Genomic DNA, 22,041 nt, shown 5'->3' on the forward strand with positions numbered 1-22,041 from the left:
CTTATTGAAACATTTCATATGGTACTGAAGTAAGACAGTACGATTTCTATATCTTTGTATGGAATACATAAGAACTTCGTATAAATGCCGCTTAATTCCCACATTATTGCTACAGATAACATATGGAACTGTTCGAATGCAGACAAAATGTTTAGTATGAGGAGAAAAGTTCGCTTTATTTTTCCGACATATGGTTGCGTGTAACACCCTTACACAGGCTAGGTGATCTTTGTCACCCTTACCAACATCACATGTCATTAGCAATAACCGTCACCACAACCTCACCACCTGCATAGAGTAAAACTTGAGCAATCATAACTCCACAAAATAAATGCAACGAGAATACAGTATACAGTAGACTCTCATTAAACGGAACCTGAAGGGACCAGTAGAATGTGTTAGGTTTAACAGGAGTTACATTTACCGAGAGATTAATAGGGGCGCACAGTGCAAGATGAATGAAACCAATCTTGTCAGAAGAACTTGTCTCATTTAAGCCGCAGTTCTGTTAAACAGATTTCCGTTTACTGAGTCTACTGTACTAATACTTAAAGGATGATCAAGTTTACTGCAAAAGTAAAGTGGACCTCAATGTCTATTTTAGACAAGACCACCGCGAAAGCTGAAAATTGTACCGTCTTTTGACTGATAACTCTTTGCATCGGCCGCAGACTCATATCAATGTGTGCCGACCAAATTAGAGCATGCTTCATTACCAGAAATCGTGCTTCCGAATAACGAGGCTGGCATTACACGAGACTCGATTGAACATAACCGCATGCGCATCCTTTCACCTTTGGCCAGCAACTTCTTTACCCAAATATCGTCTTTTACTGCTCTCGTGCGAGATGCGCTTCTACGCAAACATTTGTGCGCATTGTCAACTCTTCAATAGGGAGACGAGAGACCCACAATCTGATTGTACAGAGCTCAATGTTGTAGCACACCCATAAAAAAAAATACCAACCTAAACACAGTCGTTTGAAAACCTACAACAATGCAGACATAGTTATCAGATGGACAGAACGTTTCGTTTCAATGACCGTCAACGTCCCTTCCTGAAATTTGTTTTAATGTCCAGTCATATTCTCGCAAAGAGAAACTCGCACAAGCATACCTCAATGCAATGTCGAATGCTATGTCATTGCTGACAAAGCGTGCACAATGATGCATCAAGCACACATCCCGATATACTAAGCCGGCTTCGGCCAACGGCCCCTTCTTGACGAATGCAATCTTTGCAACAAACTAGCATACACCATTCACCCAATCCTTTCGCGCAACGCTCTTCAAAGTCGTGGGACGAGCCCTCGACATAGTTATTATAAAAAAAGGACCACTGCTTGCGGGGTCGGTCCATGACGAAAAAAATGAAATGAAATGAAATGGACATCTTGGAGCATGAACTGGGTGGGGTCCTTGAGCGATTTTAGGTAAGATGCATGGGTGATGTCACTTGTGGCTTTCGAACAAGTGTCCTGTCATTAATGTACATCGTGCCGCGCATTCCGCGAGATCGCAAAATGCCGACTGCACCAACCCAACCGTTTTCAAGTGTGCGTGCCCACCGTAGCAGGATTTGTTTAGTTATTACTCAAAGGTGGTGGAAAGTTAACAGTCCAATGAGGTGGTACCGGAAGCCTGCCGTAAAACAGTACTAACTGCGATTGAAAGGGACAACAATAAAAATGGGCACTCAAAAATATATAAATACTAATAAAAAAACTACTGGGGAATTGCAAAAAAGTAAATTACACTTGGTTTCGCACAGTGTGTGCACAATGCTGAGCTCTAAGCAAGGAATAGTTAGATGGCTCTCACTAGCAAACGTACAAAATCGTTTTATGCCAAGTAGTAAGCGAAGACAGTTTGCTATGTTAAAGGAAAAGAGACGTCCCACATCTATCCACCCCTACCCCCCCTTTACATCTGATGTTTCGTTGTGCTCCATTTCAGGTTTTTCATTGGCAGGAAGATGCGGCACAACGGGAGCTGGGTACGATGTTAGCTGACCACTAAATATTAATTATTGGGGTTTTGCGTCCCAAAACCACATTATGATTATGAAAGATGCCACAGTACACGGCTCTGAAAATTTGCACGAAAGGGGTACTGACATGAAAATTTTCAATTGCTATTTGAAAGGCTTCAAGAACATATAAAATGTACTGCTAAGCATGGGTGCATCCTGCAAAAACTAACACTGTGTGTTCTTGAAAGCCAGTTTCAGTTCTTACTGTACGCTGACGTCGCAACACGTCAGGGCACCCGTCACAAGCTCGTGATAGATACTGTGACGTTTACACATTTGTTCGGCCACGTGGCTCCGTTGGTAACACAGAGATGGCCATTTTGAATATCTTGATTCCCAGCAGGTCATTTTGGAAGTTTTGGTACCTGATGTCACAACTAGCCAGACTGCGGCGTGAAGGCTCCCGACTGAATACAGTAGCCCGACGTCAAGCTAGTGTCGATGCCGACAGGTGTGTGCCCCGGAAAAATTGACTTTAATATCAGCGTAAAATATCTTATCAGCATTTGCTGAGCCTCACACTTTCTCTGAGCTACCTCAGTACACAGCAGATTTAGACGGCAGTGTGAAGACACCTCCGAAAAGTGGTGTCGGTACCCCTTTATTATGCACCTAAATCAAAGCAGAGAGGCATCTAGTGTATTGCCTTCATCGAAATGTGGCGGCTGTGGCTGGGTAGCTGGGAAGCACAACCACTAGGCCACTGTGGCAGGTAGCTGACCACGAAAGGCACGGTACTATACATTTTCTTTGCCAAACTTGGTACACACTTCTTACAGCGTTGCGCACAATGTGTGAAATGCAGTAAAGACAACTTCACAAAGTACTCTCAGTACAGTCAACTGCCGATTTTTCGGACATGCCCGATAATTCGGACATCTTCACGGCACCGCTACGAGCCCCATAGAATCAATGTATCAGGAAGTCTGAAATTTCGGACGTTCGAACCCCGTGGAGTCCAATTTTTTAGACTTTTTGACGCGAAGGAAGGTCTGAAACCACCACTGACTTCCAGTGGAAACCACCACAACTGCATCATACGCGATTACGATCGCATAAATGAGCGCTCCTGTCTACTGTGGCGGCATCTGTTGCTTGGACTCGTTCTCGTTGATCGTTAGCGGAGAAACACGCACGGCCTCCGAGATTCCTAACACTGGCCGTGCTTATCGTGCAAGGGTGCTTCACTGACATTCGAAACTATCCACCGGGAAATTATTTGGCGCCAATAAAGTTCATTTCGCTTTAGCGCTCGTGCTCGTGCGTGCCACTCTGGCTTCCCGCGCAGTGCTTTCGCGAAGCTAACTAAAACTAATCGTTGCACACGAACTAAAACTAACTGTCACACACGGATTTGGTCTGACCACACTGGCTATCTTGAATGTTTACACCAGCGCCACCTCCGGAGTACCCAAGGCACCGTCGCCTGCCGTCGCGTCATTTTGCTTATGCAGCCCACATGGTGTTTGGCTAGCCTAGTCTGTGGTTGTGCGATCCTGTGAAGTGTGCTCTGCAACGCTAAGCCTAGGTACTTCGACGCTCGTCAGCAAACTCCTTTGTCCACATCGTGAGGATTTCGCTTGCCTGCGATGGCCCCCACTCCGCCTTCGTCGTCCTCACCGATGGCATCGAAGCGCGGAAAACAACCGTCGGTTAACGATGGACCAAGGCGTTATCTGTAATCTGAAACTTTTGTACCATTCACGTATACTCAACCGCATGGTGCTGTGCTCGGAAAACGGGAAAGGCTACAGCGTTGACCTTCTGTCTGCTGTCGGAATGCTTGCGGATGCATAGAAGGCAGTAACGCAAGACGCTTCGCAACTGCTTTCGCCACGCGGGCTTCATACTCGACACAGAGGCAGCAGACTTGCCTGAAGAAAGTGACAGCATGACTGACTTGTGCCCTCTCATGAACTGCCCGGCCTGCGCGAATTTTCGGACTGCCCGAATTTTCGTACGGTTTTTCGCTCCCTAGAGGGTTCGAAAAATAGGCAGTTGACTGTAATTAGATGTCTTGAGCAGAAGGCAGCTTAAATGAAACAACTACCTCTGATATTATTCACTTTGTTCCTGAATTCTGCAACGGTAATTGTCTTTTGGTAAACGGAAATCCTGTTTAACGGAGCTAGTCTTCCCGGTCTTTCCAGGTTCGGTTCAATGAGTCTACTGTACCAAGTTCCCCCAACACAAATCGGAGGGGCGCCACTTCCTAAAAAAAAATTGGGCATGTGCGACGTTGGACACAGGGATTGTGCACATGCTGGACGCAAAAAACGCGCATGAATCTGGAAAATATGGTGAACCGTATCTGATTGACGCATGACAAAGACGGGTGTGCGCTTTTGGTCTCACCTTGTACTCGTGGAATTTGATAGTGCGCGCCTTCGGCTGTGCCTTTGACTTAGACTTCTTGCGAGCCGCCTTGCCCCCGCCCGCCTGCTGCGGCTGTGCGGGAGTCACCGCCGTCCCCGTGAGAAACACAGTCGTCGACGGCGTCACCACGGTGGCGTTGGTGCTCAGAAACGACTGCAGCGGCGATGGCTGGGGCGTTAGAGGGGCGACAGCTTGCTGCTGAAGCTAAAAGGAGAAAAAAAAAATAAAGAAAAGAAGAAAAGTGAGCCTGTGTTTCTGCAACTCTTCATTTCCGCAATCTACAAGACTGAAGTCATATCGCAATTGTATTCCAGCACAATTCTTAAATCAAATGCACAAGTACGACTGGACTTGAATTGCTTGGATACACACTCATATCTCGATGTAACAAATCTGGATATAATGAAACATCGGTTACAATGAAGTGAATGAAAGCTTGCAATATATATAGTGTTAGGAATAAACCTTTATAACAAATTTTCGGATATAACAAACATTTTTAGGTAAGGTGCAACTTTGTTATGATGAGGTTTGAATGTAATGTATTAAATTGTATATCTCCTTCCTGATATTGGTATGCAATGAGTATATGCTTACAATGCATCAGATATAGAAGGTATCGTGATGTATGCAAGCAAGTACAGAGCTATGTGCAGCACAGTGCAACTGTGTGCAAAACAGACGATAATCAATTTGAACTGAATTATACATATTGGAAAAAAAACTAACAAATAAACAATGAGACTGACGTTAAACCTTTCAATTAAGGATCAGTTCGCAGACAAAAACTTTGTCGTAAGATAAGATTCATGCAGTAAATGCTGGATGTTCGTTTTTAATGCCCTCTGTAGTGTACGTTCAAACGTTTTAACTTCTAGAAGAGAATGGCTTGGAAAAGACACAATAGTTATTTCAACGCAATGCGTTTAAAAGAAGCCGAAAGCATAATGTTTTACTATTTGCACATTGCGTGAACGAGCAAAAGTAATGCACAACACAGACATGTAATGCCCCCTTGACACAACATTAAACAAGCACTGACATCTGCGACTGCCGAAGAGAGAACAAGGTACATGAGCCAATCTTGCAATCCGTGGAATTCTGAGCCCAACCCTTGCCGCGATTCTCACAGCGTGATCAAATATATAGCTACATTTCATGATGCTTTTGATGCCTCTCATCCGCTCTGTGATATTTTGGAATGCATTCCACCCGTTCAAAGTTCAATTCTATCCACATTTTAGAGTTAAACATAGGCAGCCATTCAGAATAACCCTGGCAATGCCTAATAACTGAACTTAGATGCAGGCACACAGCTAGCACATTTAGGATTGCGAGATTGGGCCCTACCTAATCCAAACGTGGTCTCACCTGATGCGAGGCGCAGAGCGAGGACGCTGTTGACGGTGCGACAGCTGCCACTTGGACCACGGGTGTTGGCTGCGTTGTGACTGGCGCTACCGGTGGCGAAGCCCGTGGACTTCCTGCAGAGACTGAGCTCGGCGAGCCCTCGTGCAAGGTGCCAGACGAAGACGAAGACTCCGACAGGTCTATCGACGGCAAACTGTGTGACAAGAACGTAAACCACTTTCAAATGGCTGCCACAGTCTCACCGGCTTTGCAAGCACTGTTGTCAATAACAGCTGCTGTATCACACTCGTATCGCGATATCGCAAATTCGGATATAACGAATTAACGTTTATAATGAAGTAAGTGAGAAATAGCTTAGCAACATACAGTGTTACGAAATAATCGCTCATAACGAATTTCTGGATATAACAAAGTATTTTGGTGCCACATGCAACCTAAAATAAGGTTTGAGGGTATGTATGACAGATTTACTAACGCATTTTTATTGAGACACAAAAAAAACAACACGCTTGAAAACACTAGATGGAAGAAGGAACTTATTCCAACATGTTGGGCCATTTGGTAAGTCGTCGTGTTGCAAGTACTTAGCGAAACTTGGTAATCCTTGAAAACACTCGCCCACATTCACACGCTTCCACTCAAGAGTTTGGTGTGTGTGTTGCTTGAGTGGAAGCGTGTGTCAATGTGGGGGTGTATTGAAGGATTAGCAAGCACTTATGATAGGATGAGGGGAATGCCCACCTGCTCTGCGACTGGTCGTTGGAGTCCTGGCCAGGGGAAGGCACAAGCAGGTCACTTCCGTTGCTGTCTTCGTCGATGAGGAAATGCGGAGGCGGCGGGTGCTTCCGGCTCTCGCCTTCGCACGTCCGCCGGAATGGAATCTGGCCCTCTGTTGGAGAAGCAGAGGCAGGCAGTTAAGCTATGTAAGTAGCCAAAATTTAGGAAGAAACAAAAGCTGTATTCAGTGAAGCGACACAAGCTAGAACACGCTACCACAGTAACTAGAGCTCTGAGCAAACAGAGATCAAGTACGCTCAAGCACGCAACACTTTGGCAACTTGTAAAGCCTAATTTTAAAAGGGTACTGACATCTTTTTTTTTTTAGTGGAAAGTCGACTGCTCGCACCATGTGGTCGCGCAATCACTGTCATTTAGCATACCTGTGAAGTGAGCTGGCAAAGTTTCGGATAGTGCAGGTGCATGCGAATACAAAATATATGTACCCTTATCGGAGGGCACACAAATAGTTTTATTATGAATTTGTCGTCATGGCACCAATATCCCCTGTGAAGTCTTTCACCAGTGAAACGGGAGACAATAGATGCAAGTTACCCTGATTCCCGTACAATCTGGAGCTGAAACAATCATGGGTCGACTTCGTGTGGCACAGCCGAAGCAAAGACTGCCCGCCAACCAAGCGGAGTTTACTCTGTTCGCTGCACTTCACTCTGGACACGTACCCGTGCAACATGCAGTTGCTGACAGACTTCAGATTGTCGACAAAGAAACAGCGCCCATCCCAACGTTGTGCCCCCTCGCCGTGACAGCTGCCACAAATGCAGCGCACAGCAGACAATTGAAAAAGTGAAGGGCAGATGAGAATACGTCTCGAAAACTTGCGCGGGCACGTACAGTCTACCCTAGATACACCAAACTCTGATATATTGAATTATTGGCAACATCGAACAGTTATAAAATCCCCATGAATTTCCTATTCAAAAATATAGGACCGGTGCACTCTCATATCTAACTGCCACACAGCCGGGCATTCGCTGTATCGAATGCTGCGCCGCACCGAAGCCCAAATAATTGAACTTTTTATAGCAAATATTGATTAATTTTTGGTCGCATTCTGACAAGTGCCGATCCCCTTTCGCGTGCAGGCTATGAAAAGGCAGTGCTATCGCATCGTGCTGATTGGGTTCGTTGCGCGACGCTTACGAGTGCAACGGCATGTTTGATATGTGATCTGCAAGTCTTAATGCGCGGGCATAGTGTTTTACATAAGACCCTATTGCCGAGGGTACCAAAATGAGAATGCAAAGTGACTCGGCGATCTCGCTGCAATGTTAGCACTATCTTTCTTGTTTGCTAGAGCACAAGAGCACGCGAGCCTGAAAAGCACGGTTTTCGAGATCCTCTTGACGTATCTTTAGTGTTTTCGGTCTTAAAATGCATGTCTTGTAGGCTACGCTTTTCTAGCTTTTCGCATCAAAGTAGCTAAAAGCAGCAGCTACCAGCTGCAAAGCCAAGAGTGACATCAATATCACCACCATGTCGGCTGTGAGAACTCAGTGTCGTCTCGTTTTCTTTTGTGCCTTGTGGACTTGTGTACTTCTCGCCTCATTTCTGATAAATCCTCATGCGGGAGTTGGAACAGAACGTTCACCCGCACATAACAATAAAAATTTTGACTCGCACTTAAAGCGACGTCAAGCAAAGCACCGTCATAAACTTTCCTTGTGAACCAGGCAGGCAAGGAGACGACTTCAGAGTGCGCCACGCCCGCTGACAATGGCGCACGGTGCCTCAGTGAATTATGTGAATTATCAGCATTTCCAGGCACCACCTCGGACAGAGAGCGACTTATCGGTGCAGATAACGACGTAGCCGTTTCTGACTGCATCGATGCTGAAATTATGGCTGCTGTTTCCGGTGCTGCTTAAGTGTAACCGCGCTGTTATGAATATGCCAATGCCTTCGCTGCTGCCCCTAACCAACCTTTTGCCGCGCTACAAAGCTTGCATCGGCATTCTGTGCTAATCAACGATGTTGTGGCCGAAAGAGCTGAATTCACTTATTTGAAAGGCTTCAATAATATTGAGGATGACTGCAACTTGACAGCGCGCAAAGATAAGTTTACGGACTGTTTTCGTCAACAGTAAAGTGCAGTAACCTACCGTTCACACCTTGTTCTTCATTATATTACAAACAAATCGTTAGCACTTGTAACGATTTTCAAAGCCTGAAATGCTTTAATTTAGGCCTTAAATATGCATGTTTTATAGTTCGGATGATTTATATATCGAACTATATAACGATACCGTTCGAGTTCGATATAACCGGGATCAACTGTACTACCACCTGGTGGCGCTCCTCATACCATGTCGTGACATCAGGGCACAGAAGGAACGAAAACTAGCTTTTAAAAGCATGGTGTAGATGTAAATTTTCTGCGCTCTCGGGGGCTTGGCCCATCATTTGATGCAAAAACCAAGTGAGAAATTTTGCGCGAGTACTCATTTAAGATTTGATTAATCCATACACGTTTGGCAAAACATGTAGCCGCGAATTTCGAGTTCCAGTCACACACAACAAAAGCAGGAAGTGGCTAAAGAAGAGCTAAAAGTATGTTATCGTAGGCCCGAGTTTCCATCTTCCAGCGCTTCTCAATCTCGGCACTATGCTGCAGCATTTTCATCAAGCAAGGGAAGGAATCGTGGGCACAATGCAACAGCTGTACACTTTGCTGTGCCGCTGGGTATCAAGGTGTGCGGAGCAGTACACCAAAGGCGTGCGCACCATCGTACTGCACCGTTTCAACGTTGACACACAGCAACGGCTTCTGATCTGACAATTCCGTACTGCGCATGTCCGGTAAAGTTATGGTCGATGTTGGCAGGAGGAGCCCAGAGGCAACACTTTCAAGTCGAGAATTTCGACCTATATTGTGACATTAGGGCATAGTTTCTCAAACAATTCACTATAACAGGCGCTCTCCTCTTGGTCGTAGAGATAAATTGTGACCATACGATGACCATGTCGCAGCCTTCATTAAGAAACTGTAGCGCCTGTCATATAATGTGGAGTTGAGTGTCATGCACGAAAAAAAGATGACCCCAAAGTGCACGAGAACATTCTTGAGTAAATCATCACTGCAAAGGACGAAGGAAATGAGAGATTATTTTTCGCCCTCACATGGCTTTTTTTAAACCAGACATTGCTGAAGAGTGAAACGAAAATACTCAATGTATCACACCGATGAGGCAAGCGAAAAAAAAATTTTAAGGAGACCTCGAGCAACGCGGAAACTCATGGCACGTATCTAAAGCAGCTTGCAGTAAGTTTCGTTTTCATCAGGTGACAGATGATGTGGCGCATTTAACGCACACACGCAAACGTTCCGGTGTTTAAGTTTAGAATGGTGCACGCGGAAGCGATAGCAATGACAAAAACGTGGCAAGGGAGCGCGGGCAATGACAGCTGTCAGTCCTCCGAAGAGGAAGCAAGAACTCCACCTCCGAGATACCTACGCAGCAATGCAAGACCTCTTTGATTCCTCTTTAAGCGTGGCATTGGGGACGCCATGCCAACCAACACTAACACCCTTCTCAGACGTTTCTTTTAACTTTACTCAACATTAATCGCTTTATTGACATGTTGATACTCTTTTGCAAAGGGGCCACAAAACGTAGCCTCCCTAAGGCTTTGGGTGGCTTGACTAAAATTTAGAGATGTTAAGGCGTGAAAGGGATACGAAACCAAATTTTTCCCATGGCGATCTTCAACGAATATGAAGGATTGGGTGCTTAAATCGATAGGCAAAACTTTTGTTTCAGGCAGAGACCAGCTGAAAATCATGAATTCGATGTGCTTTTCAGAAACTGCCGTGCCGTGAGCCACAGAAGGTGATGTTTGGCAATGTCCCCAGAAACTGGCATGGCAACCTTGTCGGCAGTCGCCCACGTCTCTGGGCTCACTAAGGTTCCCAGAACCGGTACGAACGGCACCAGCAGTGAACACAGTTCCCGAGAGGGTGGGTCACCTTCGATGAAGGGAGAGAGTAGGACATGTAATGGAGAGGCGGACAAAAGAAAGTAGCAGGACGAATACGTGCACTCTGCATTTGCCACAAGGGCAACAGGCGCCACAGCCACCGATGTCCCGCCCCGTGAGCGCCGACCATCCTCCACAAATACAGCCACCTGCTCGAAACTGTGTGAAAAGCTTTGCTTATTAGGACAATTGCATCTGGAGAGTGAGATTTCAATGCTTTCATCATTATTGCCTATTTCTGTTCAGTACTGTAGTCCAAGCCGTCTGTTAAAACTATGCTCTTCCTCACAAAAAGAATTTGCTAAGTTGGAAGAACGTCTACAAGTCATGAAAAGATGACGTGGCGAGTGATCTCTTCCTTTACGTCATTAATGTTTTCCCATGCTAAAGTTTTGATACGTTTGTAATTAGCTGACGTGGCGACGCTGGCGCTTGGCAGCAGAGTGTACCGGCGACACCCAATTTGGCGCAGCGCGATACGGTCGATTTACGAAAGCGGAACAAGGGACACTCGACTCACCCTTGATGGCTTGCGCAAATGTCGCATCCGTCTGTAGGATGTTCCCCTTGACTAACTCCAGAGGTCCGGGCCGGTGAGAGAGCCGGTCGTTGAGGCCATCGGCCAGCCGCGCCTTTTTCAACTGCCGCTGTTTGTCCTGAAGGCTCGGGTCCACCGTGGTGTCTGAAATTGTTGACAGATGAATGATTTATGGAGTTTTTGCTTTCGTATAAGAAAACACAAACAGATAAAACCCAATGTAGTGACATGATGGACACGCTCCAACTATTTCAATAATATGGGAAGAGTTCACACAATCGAGACAGAAATCTTCCGGTGGTTCGAAATCAGCAAAATGAACGTCTAGCGACAACTAAAGCTAACATTTGCTGCTAAACAAACGTCCGCCCAAGCTTGAGAAGAGTCTGCAGCCGTGTCCCAGACTTTCTCGGTGTTTTCAAGTTTGAGCAATTCAAGAAGCTCCGACAAGCTGCCGATATGCAAAGGCAGAGAGAACGAATGGAGTGATGACATGAGCAGTAAAGTGGTAAAGAAACAAGCCATGTCTTGCTTAAACAACAACATAACAAAAGTGACCACAGCATTAGAATCGCGATTAGTGCAGCTGGATGTTTTAACGTTACAGCATCGGAACGCACGCTCAAAGAAAAACTTGTACATGAGAAAATGAGGGCAAAGTCGCTGCTTTCTTACTCCCCTACCTCAGAACTTAAAACTTCGTTGAACGGGGTTTGGTGCGGAGTTGGATTTGTTAATTCAGGTTCACGACAACATTAAGCCGTTTGGGTAGGTATTTGCTAGGAATGAAAGTTCCTTTGTTACAACAGGATATTTGTCAAACGGGGTTTGGTGCGGAGTTGGATTTGTTAATTCAGGTTCACGACAACATCAAGCCATTTGGGTAGGTATTTGCTAGGAATGAAAGTTCCTTTGTTACAAGAATATTTGTCAAATCAAGTTTCGTTAGATCGAGTTTTAACTGCAGTCGTGTCTCAACACTTGTGAGGCGCATGACAGATGCCGAGCTTACAGTAATCTGAGGCCACCTCGGCAGGCCCATGAAGAACCACGGATAAATTAAAAACTAATCTCTGCAGATGTATGTGCCAGAAACGATTACTATCTGGATCATGAGGCATCACCTAGCGAGGAACTACAAGCTAATTTTTGAGAACTCGGAGTTTCTTAAGGCACACTTGACTTACGTGCACAGGTTTGTGCGGCACTTTGCTTGTATCGAAATACGGCCGTCGCACAGTACAGCAATTCGAACCTGAGCCCTTGCACTCGTAACAGTGTGACACCCACTGTTGCTAAGCCACTGCGACTGGTGCGTCACAGAGATGGTATGCGTAATGATCTAAACTGATGAGCTCAGGAGAAGTTGTGCCGCCAAAAAAAATCGAACAACAAATGAAGTGAAAAAACAGATAAAAGAAAAGCACCGGAGGAAGCGCAATCAAGGCGAGGGACAATAAACACGCTACGTTTCCTCTTTGACCGCGGCGAGCGGTCAAGAAATTTCCTTTCGATTCTCGATGAAAGAACTACGCTTGTCGGCATCTTTGGGGGTCCTGCCAGATTCACCGAACCGCAATGTTACTTGGCGAGTGTCCAACTAGTCACTTTACCGAGCAGCGGAAATATGAAGGCATCAAAAACAGAAGGAAAAGGATGAAGACCTAACCTAATGCGAAATGGCAAAACAAATAAATAATCAAGAAAAAAAAAGTTTAAAGAGAGAAAAAGAAAGGTTCTTGAGACTCTGGGCAAAAAATAAATACCTAAAAAGAAGGAAGCAATCAATGAGAGAGTTCTACGGACGCCAAAAAAAAAAAAAAAAACGTGGAAGTGTCAGTTTATCTCGTCTGCTCGAGATTTCCCCCGCACTGTAAAAATAACGACTGATGATAAAGAGTGTTAAAAAAAGAAAGGAAATCAAAAAGAGCAAGAAAGGAGGTGATTGAAAGAGATAGAAGAGAAAAACGGGCAAGACGGTTAAAATGCCCGAGAAATGAGGAAGCAGTTCTCGTACGCTCATGTGCACAAAGCGCTCACCTTCAAGAATGTGCTGCTGTATGAGCTCTTGGCGATCTGGCCTCCGTTGAATTTTGTTCTTGAGGTAGTCCCCCATCTGCAGGAATAGATGCCAGAGTTTAGTGGTCGAGGGGGGGAAGCAAGAGAGGAAGCGGCAGGTACAGTCGGACGCTTTGTTCACCCGGAAGCGCAGGGCGAATCGTGCGCCGGCTGCGAATATATATACTATTCTTTCAAACATTTTTTTTTCCCCCGAGTACTGACCTTGGCCCTTTCGAGGTTCTTCCTCTGTTCATGGAATGCGGGAGAGGCCTTGAGAGCTGCAAAGCATAGAAATCGATGAGAACAGGAGGGATGGCTTACAAGCAGTGCTTCCGTACGGTCAACTTGCAATTGCGCTTACCAAAGGTTGACTCTATAGACTATGTTACCCGAGACATGAGTGGTCCGCCATCTTGGGCTGGTAAGCACATGTTTTCTTATTTTAGTATAATGAGACGTAAATCAATAGGGCCATGAAATATTACACGCACCGACCCAACTGTTTTCACGTGTGCGCCTCTGCCGTAAGTAACACTGTTTGTTTAGTTGTTAAAGATTCAAAACACAAAAGTTTAACAGCCTGATATGGCAGCATGGCTATCTGTTAAACAATCTACAGTCAGTTACACCTGGACAATATATAGAAGCCCTGCTCACAGTCATCACTATGCCACACACACCTTCCGTTAGCCAATGTTCGCACGCTTTCGTGGAACACATTTCGAGCCCTTTTCAGCCAAACAGAGGGGGTAGTATTTGTGCATTTTGCTTTAGCTTGGTCGATGGTGCCCTAGAGGCAAATGTGGTAAGGTGAATAGTATAAATGCTGCACAGTGATCGCAATGTTGGTGCACTGAACTTCCCAAACATTTCAACGATGTTTGAGCTGAAAGGCAACTGATAATTGACGCACAATGAAGATTCAGACTGAGGAAGACATCACTATAATCAGTTTACGTTACTACACTTGCACTGCAGGTTAGTTCCTCACGAAAAATGTAATGATAAAGAAGCGGTGCAGGTGATGACGATTAACGTGCGTCACTCTCACGCCATATGCCCGTAAAGGGTGCCTGAATGCACATAGAAGGTACATAAAGCGTACACAAAGGGTACAAAGCAAATGTACAGCGGTAGGCAAAAGTTCACAGGCCACTATCTCTGGCAACTCAGGTTGGGTACTTTTAGCCTCCCCCTGTACCTAAACAGTGTCTACACATACACTTGGTCTGGCTTGTTCAATAAAAGTTCCAACGTCTACCTCAGTCTTTCTCGAAACTTGCCTCCAATTCTTTCTCGTCTAGCCACTGACTTGGCCATGTTCGGTGCTACTCCACTAGCATGGTTGTGTACAGCAGTGTTTGAATGCTCCACAAAGGATCAATAGACGCCTGTACCAATGCTTTGTGTAGCCCCTGAGAAAACCGGAGTGATCGAATATACTTAAGATTACTGCCCATTTCTCGAAAGAAAAAAAAAAGATCAACGCAAGCACAAGTTCACTACCAGTTTAGTCAGCCTGGCTCCTACAGCATTTGATATATGTTTCCGCCACCCACCAAGTCTAGACATTTCTATAAAAAATAATCTGTGGGGTTTTACGTCCCAAAACCAGAATATGATTATGAAGGACGCCGTAGTGGAGGGCTACGGAAATTTTGACTGTCTGGTTTTCTTTAACGTGCACCAACATCGCACAACATTCGGGCCTCTGCTACTTTGCCTCCGTCAAAATGTGACCACCACAACAGGGATCGAACTCGCAACTTCCAGTCCGCGGCCGAGCACCTCAACCACTGATCCACCAAGGTGGACTAGACATTTCCAGGAAGCCATTATAGAGCAATGTCGTTACGACTCTAAAAGGTTTCATGCAATCTGCGCTTGCCCATAGCTATGAGCAAGTGTGAAGCACACAAAGGGTGCTAGAATTGTAAAAGGCCCCGTGCCAAAGCGCACCCTTGAACTTTCGAGACAAGCGACCGACGATCTCTCAAGTGGGCTACCGCCCAAAGGGTGCGGCGGGTTCACTAAACGGTCAAACCCCAAATTAACCGAAGAACGAGGTGCCAAAGAGACGGTCACGCATAGTAACAGCGGCTGCTAAATTAAAGCCGGCACGAAATACAAAAGCGAACAGAGGGAACGCTCCCACGCTAGCCAAAAAACGGCAAGCACAGGAATGAGAGGAAAACTTATTACACATACAAAATGTGCCTGCCGCCAGCGCGTTGAGTCACACACAAAAATCAGAAACACATAAAACCGGGCTCCTCATTACACATGCAACATGTCCCGTTAGAGGTACTCGAGGAGTGCCAAGAGGTGGCCTGGCGCCCAGTCAAGTAGAGGTGGTCGCTGGCAGCTGCGAGCGTACCTACGACACAATTTAAGAGCACCCCTCCCTGCACGTGCGCCTCGGAATCCTTCCCGCTGCTAATTTCCACAGCGTACGGCTGTGTTGCCATGCAAATGAGGTGGGAGTTGGCTCCCTAACAAAACGGCATCGTAGCGTGGGTGGCTGGTGAAAAGGAAAACGAGCCGTCGCCAGCATTACGTAAAGATCACCGTAAGTAAAAAGGTCGCACCAGCTGTCGTCCGCTGCCACTGCCGCTGCCGGCCACCACAGTTGCCACTACTGACTGGCACGGCTTCCGAGCCGGCCGGGCAGGAGAGCAGACGACGGCCGGACACGACAGCAGACGACAGAGGCCGCGTGGCATGAGCTCTGCCAAGTTTCACCGCTGCCATCGTCTGCTCGAGCTCGCCGACGAGGCAAGGACAGTGACGAAAAGAAAGGGGGTCTAAGACTCACATGGCATGATGCCTTGTTCCACGAGTTGAGTGATGGGTCGCCGAAGCATGAGCTTCACTTTCAGCGCTGCAGTCACCACCGGGTGAGGAGGAGCAAGTGAGAGGGTAGGGGAGAGAGAGGAAAACGGTGAATCAATATCTTAGCCACGGCGACGGTGAAGTACGTCTGGGAGGTGTTCGACAAAAGCACTTTTGTTCGATGCCTGTAGTTTCTCAGAATATCACCCAGAGGGCGCCACTATCTACAAGTTAGTTTTTTAAGTAAATGCTACGACATTAAACGATAAATCAATTCAATATTAATCGGTGCTTTTTTTAATAATATTCATGAATCATTATCCTAGCAGGAGTGGTATAGTTCCACTTCGGAGATGCCTAGTGCAAGAAACTTCAATTTCACACTTTCTGAGAACAGTGACGAGAGAGTGCCAGTGTCTAAGCAAGGTTCTTTAAAACTGAAGCACAAAGAAAAAACTAAATCAGCTTAGATTGGCATTTCATTCTATCAAACCTCTACGCGAATCAATATCCAAGCATGGGCTATGTACAGTCGCTTGGAAGGTGTCGGGGCAAACTGCAACACAATATCCCACAAGGCTCAAACCATACCAGCGAAAGCATGAGGCAGTTTGAAGTTTCCAAGAAAGATGTTACGCCTCCCTGGGGGACTGACAGTAAAACCTTGATATTTAAATTTAGTTGCTTTGTCGGAGGTTGACAGTCAATCCAACCCCTAAAGAATGCACAAGGTCAACTTAAAAAGGCCAAAACTACCTTTAACTTTTGACTGATGCCAATTTAGCCTCAAGAATCTTCTATCCAGGCCAAAATTACCTTTAACTTATGACTGATGCCAATTTAGCCTCAAGAATCTTATATCCAGGCTGACAAATTTTTGTTTTAGATCTTCAGATAAAGGAATGCCAATCATCACCTGAAAAGGTCCACTGCGATCAAAAAGAAAACCTACACAGACTCAGCTACACACGTGAAGGCATGCGTACCTGTCAATTCTGCACACACGGGGGTCTATGCAACGGACAAATAGCCAGGCATTTGATTTACTAGTTATCTCTCCCTTAGACACCCTTGTGCTCTGAACTGACAGGTAGCGCAGCATGCCTGCCCATATGCAACTAAGTTTCGGTGCCAATTTTTCGTTGCAGTACACTTCTTCAGGTGAAGGCCGTGTTTGTATTGTCTTGTGCTCTTGCATCCCTGTGGCTACCTTATTTTAACATGAATCTACACAAACTACCTCAACTTTTCTGCTGCTTTAAGATGTTAAAGTGGTACTGACATGAAAGGTAGCAGTTTTTTTTAGCATCTAATGATAAAGGCAAGCCCTCAAAAGCCTAGAAAATGTACGGATAAGCTTGAACACACCCTGAAAAATGGTATGTTTCGAAAAGCAATTTTTGCTTCCCATGGGTGCCTGAGGTCAAACCACGGCACGAGCTTCCCATCAAGAGCCTGTCCAAGATATCGCGACGGTCACACAGCCCTTTCACGAACACTGTGGCTCCATTGGCGACACACAAGTGGCCCTTTTGGAATTTTTGGTACCCGACGTCACCGCAACTAGTCGGACAGCTGTGTGACGTCACCAGAATTAGTACTGTAGCCAAACATCAAGCTAGTGTCGATGTCGGTCGTTGCCCCATGGGAAAATGGGCTTTGAAAATAAAATATTTTAACAGCATCTGTTGGGATTGAGATTTCATCAGAGTAGCCTCTGCATGAAGGAGGTTTGTATGGCAGAGTAAACTAACCTTAAAAGAAAATTGGTGTCAGCCCCTCTTTAAGAATGAAGAATAGAAGACATCTTAACACCTTTAAGACTCAGCGTTCAACTTGTTCCCACTGTGGCGCAGGATATACAACAGAGGTCATGGCACGATGTAAATTTACATAATTTCGCGACGTTCACAATCTGGGAGAAAAGACTTACACTCCTTGTTCCGGTCCATGGCCTGCTGCAGGGAGGCCTCGTCCACACGGGCGGGGGGCGACGGAACGCTCCCGTCACCGGCGCCGCCCGAGGACGAGGATGTCGCGGGAGACTGCTGCTGCTGCTGGTCGGCCATGATGCCGAGGTTGTAGTCCCTGAACCACTCCGGGTAGATAGACACTATAGTCTCCAGAAGGTCCTGGTCCAGCTGGATGCCCCAGTACACGGGCCGGCTGTCCCCCGCACCTGCACACCACCACCAAAATGCTTAGATGCTACGGTTGGGCTTGCAAGGTTCAATTATCGAAGGAACACAGACAGACAGGGCAGGATGTTTTTGATTGACAGCGCGTAGCGCATGACTTAGCCACATAGAGCGTGACTTTAGGGACCAGCAACTGGCCACAATGCGAAGTTAGATGCTGCCAGAGATGTGATTAGGCTTGACGTAATGAAGAGATCGTGAAAATATAGACACATTCAGACATTTTTCGGCAATATGAGTATTGAATTCATATTTCAGAACTGTATATATTTTTAATTGATTGTACATTTCAATTAATTATGACTGCAATGTATATAATCATCTAATTGTATAATAGGTAATGCTACATTTCTTCAAAAACGTAAATTCAACTATTCACTTAAATTACACCGAACAGTTACTTCCTGGCAAACAGCATTCCTAAAAAAGAAAAAAAAATACATTTTAAAATTTACAATGAAGTATCCAACGTCCACCTCTTGGGAAACACACTACTGCCTTCAAAACAATTACGTAGAGCAACATACTTCAACCAGAAGTGATACAATGGAACTTTCGGCCAAAGAACACTTCAGTTAACTGTTAGTGATTGTAGTCTCTTCCTTAGAAATTGTGCACAGAAAAATAGCAAAAGTAAGTGGTCTCCAAATAAGGATGCCATGTCACAGTAATGTTTTGTGTTCAAAAGCAACCATATCATTACAATGCAAAGAAGGAAGTGAAGAATATCCAGATTCGTTTCAACCACCTGAGGACTTTATGACATGCAGCTAAATCCAAGTGTGTGAGCTTCCTTCCATTTTCGTCAAAGTGCAGCCACCGAGGTCAGGAGTACGACCCTCGATCTCAACCTGTCATCGAGTTGCTGTAGTGGGTGTCATCACAGTAACACCGTTGCCACACAGACGTGTGTACCGTGATATGGCTCTGTGATTGCGATTCCGCTGGCATCTCCACCAAACTCTATCCGGACTAGGCTGTATCGTGCAGCAGCGACCAACTTGTTATCGCGATCAAAGTTCAATCTGAACTGGCCCAGACCGTGATTGCAAGTGCCCGTGTGACACCTGTACAGTAATCACATGATGATAGAACCCCAAAGCCAATACACGCTCAAGGACGATGGCTCAATCAGGCCCTCATGTACTGCTACTCGCAACTGCAAAAGTGATTGCAAAAGTCACTGGTCCATTAGGGTATGAAAAGTTTAGCAACTGCCTAGAGGGAAGTCGAGATACGAAGAGCGTGGCTACAGCTGCCAGTAAAGGTTACAGGTGACAAGCCATAGAAAACTCACAAACGTTGCGGCAATGTTGGCGTCGGTTCAGAGGTTACCCAACTCGCAGATGGCTGAGCCACACCCCATCAGATTGTTATGTAACGAGCCATTCTGTTCTTCCAACCCAATACTTGCGATATGCAAGGCAGTGAAGCAACCACGCTGACCCACCAAAAAGACCCAAGGCGAAAACAGAGTGTTTACACTTCCTGCTATGAGTGAACGACAGCACAGACCTTCCGATACGTCAGAACTACCGGTGTCCTCACAAGTTCAGAATCAAGTCTCTGAAGCCATCTAAAAATACGTCCCACTCCCCATCCATTGCTTCCCTGTACGCAGCATCAAGACGACGCACCCTCCTCAGAGATGGCCGACAAAAGACCTTACGGGTGTCAGGAAGTGTTGGGACAATCCAGGCATCCCAAAAACGAGAAGCAAGGCGCCAAGATTTGGTCCCCGCACGCGCTAGAAAGTGGCGGCTGACACCGGCAAGGTCTCTGCAAGCGTTTGCTGTTTCGCGGTCGTCGTTTCAGAGGGTCACCATTTTTCGAGGTGCCTCAGATCTAAATTGGCACCATTCTAACGGCTTTTCTTGCCCCTGGTCTTGACGCTGGCCTCTGTTCTCCCGTCGAGACAACGTCTGCCAGAGACAGAGAGAAACGCATGAGGCGGTGAGACGACAGAAGTGGAAATGGTACTTATCCTAAACCTGGTGATTGCAACTTTGAAGGGGAGCTGCGGCTGAGGCTTGGCTTGATGTAATTAAACTTGATGGTGTGAGCAAGGGAGTTCTGCGAACGCAGTAGGAGATGCGCTTGCTTGGGCACTCCATGCAAACTAGCACACTTCTCTGTCCAGATATCCACATCGCTTTTTCACATGCCCGCACCTCTGTTCAGATACTCACAGGTCGGCTTACATACCCTCGTCTGTGTTCAGATACTCGCTGCTCTGCATAGATATTTGCTGCTCTGTTTACATACCCCCGTTTCTGTTCAGATACCCGCAACTCCAAACAACAACACAAGAACTCTAAACAACAACACAAGGGGCATCGGTTGAAAGGAAGGAACTCAGTCAGCGAAGGGTCTACCGAAAAACCCTTAAGAAAGAGAAAAGTTCTGGGCCGCATGGTCAGCTCTTGGGGAGGGGGCAACGCAATCCACAGGAAGGCGCTCCGCCGCCACGCAAACAACTTAACGTTCTCTGACGCTCAGACCCTTTTTCTTTTTTGCATATCCCGCTCCAGCCGGCGCCTTCCGAAGCGTCTCGCGGTAATCACTTGTTAACCGACTACGCACCACCACACCAAGCTGGGCAGACCCTGATCCCCGCCCGACCCCCCAAAACGACAACATCGGTAGCGTCTTTCTTTCGTTTTATTGTTAAACTGGGTTCATAAACCTCCCCGCGCCGCTCATCAAGAAGCCGCTGACCTTTCGGATGCGGTCAAAACAATACATCTCTCGCGCAACAATCTAGCACTCTTCGCTCAGCGTCGGTTTCGCTGGTTGCACAGAAGCAAGTAAACCGGCTGCGCGTATTAACAAGCACGCAGTCGTACCAGCCGGTAAAAGAGACATTAGTTTAGTAAGCGGGTGTGCCCGACGACACTGCAGACGGTGCGCGAGCTGCACCAGACGACATTCGTTTGGTGAGCAGGCGTGCCGGTCGGCATAGTAGACGGTATGCGGTTAAACTGCACCAGACGACATTTGTTCTATCAACAGGCGTGGCAGATGACGCACCACACGACGATCGATGCAGACGACAGTACAGACGAAACGCAATAAAATGATGCGACTCGATGCATTCTACCGCAGGCTGCGACTTAGGGGGCAAAGCCTCTTTCGAGCCGCAAAATGAGAAACGGATGATCGTCTCATCAAATCGACAATACCGTAGTGGCACAACTCGTATCGATCCGATATCCCGGGCGCGCTATGTCGCGAAGAAAAGGGGTTTCTCTTTTAACCGTGGTCTGTCGCCTCCGAATGCTAACGATCGACGCACAACCGCGACAAATAGTACCTCGGCGCGCCGCCTTTACAGTCGTCATACGTCAGTTAGAAGCTGGACAAACAAAAATCGAAGAAAGTTGGGTTGTCGCGGCCGGCGGCGTCACATTACTACGTCGAGACTGCATAAATCACTGGCTCCCGCTGGCCCGACGCCCAAACGCGACAAAAAAGATGCCCCGGAGTCGACAATGCGGCCCCAATTTAAGAGGCCCACCCAGTCTTCCCACCTTTGCTTTTGTTTTCTTCGCCCGTGAAGAAGGTCGGCAACTTGCGCCCAGTTGCTCAGGACAGACTCAGAACACTGGTATCACACAGACTTGTACGTAAACGATAAAAAAATAACACGACCAACTCGAGATGTCTCAAACACTTCGCAGTGGGAGGGCATGGGACCCATCAGAGGCATTTCATCTATGCGACGAAACACCTTGGCGACGTTTTCTTCGGGTTGTGAGGAACGGCAAAGATAAGGTTTGATAACGGTGCTTTTTGATAAGCGATGTGATCGTTAAGAGAGCACGCGAACGTCTTCTTATCTTTTTCTTTGGCTCGTC

The 22,041-nt window shown here is 46.5% G+C and overlaps 1 protein-coding gene across 4 annotated transcripts in view; it reads right to left on the reverse strand.

Moving 5' to 3' along the window:
• The window catches only part of Mrtf (Myocardin-related transcription factor), a 308,475-nt gene that overhangs the window by 23,729 nt on the left and 262,705 nt on the right, over positions 1-22,041 (reverse strand). For 3 of the 4 annotated variants that reach the window (XM_075868898.1, XM_075868899.1, XM_037430793.2), the window contains 8 exons: positions 17,920-18,165; positions 15,970-16,035; positions 13,377-13,432; positions 13,134-13,209; positions 11,076-11,237; positions 6,521-6,668; positions 5,780-5,972; positions 4,388-4,612 (listed from right to left, as the gene is read on the reverse strand). In XM_075868898.1, the coding sequence (XP_075725013.1) occupies positions 4,388-4,612; positions 5,780-5,972; positions 6,521-6,668; positions 11,076-11,237; positions 13,134-13,209; positions 13,377-13,432; positions 15,970-16,035; positions 17,920-18,165 (1,172 nt within the window). Of the gene's footprint in view, positions 1-4,387; positions 4,613-5,779; positions 5,973-6,520; positions 6,669-11,075; positions 11,238-13,133; positions 13,210-13,376; positions 13,433-15,969; positions 16,036-17,919; positions 18,166-21,714; positions 21,736-22,041 lie in introns of those variants that run through there. The other variant, XM_075868900.1, reaches the window with a different exon arrangement.

This window comes from Rhipicephalus microplus, chromosome 7, assembly GCF_043290135.1.
Source record: "Rhipicephalus microplus isolate Deutch F79 chromosome 7, USDA_Rmic, whole genome shotgun sequence".
NCBI lineage: Eukaryota > Metazoa > Arthropoda > Arachnida > Ixodida > Ixodidae > Rhipicephalus > Rhipicephalus microplus.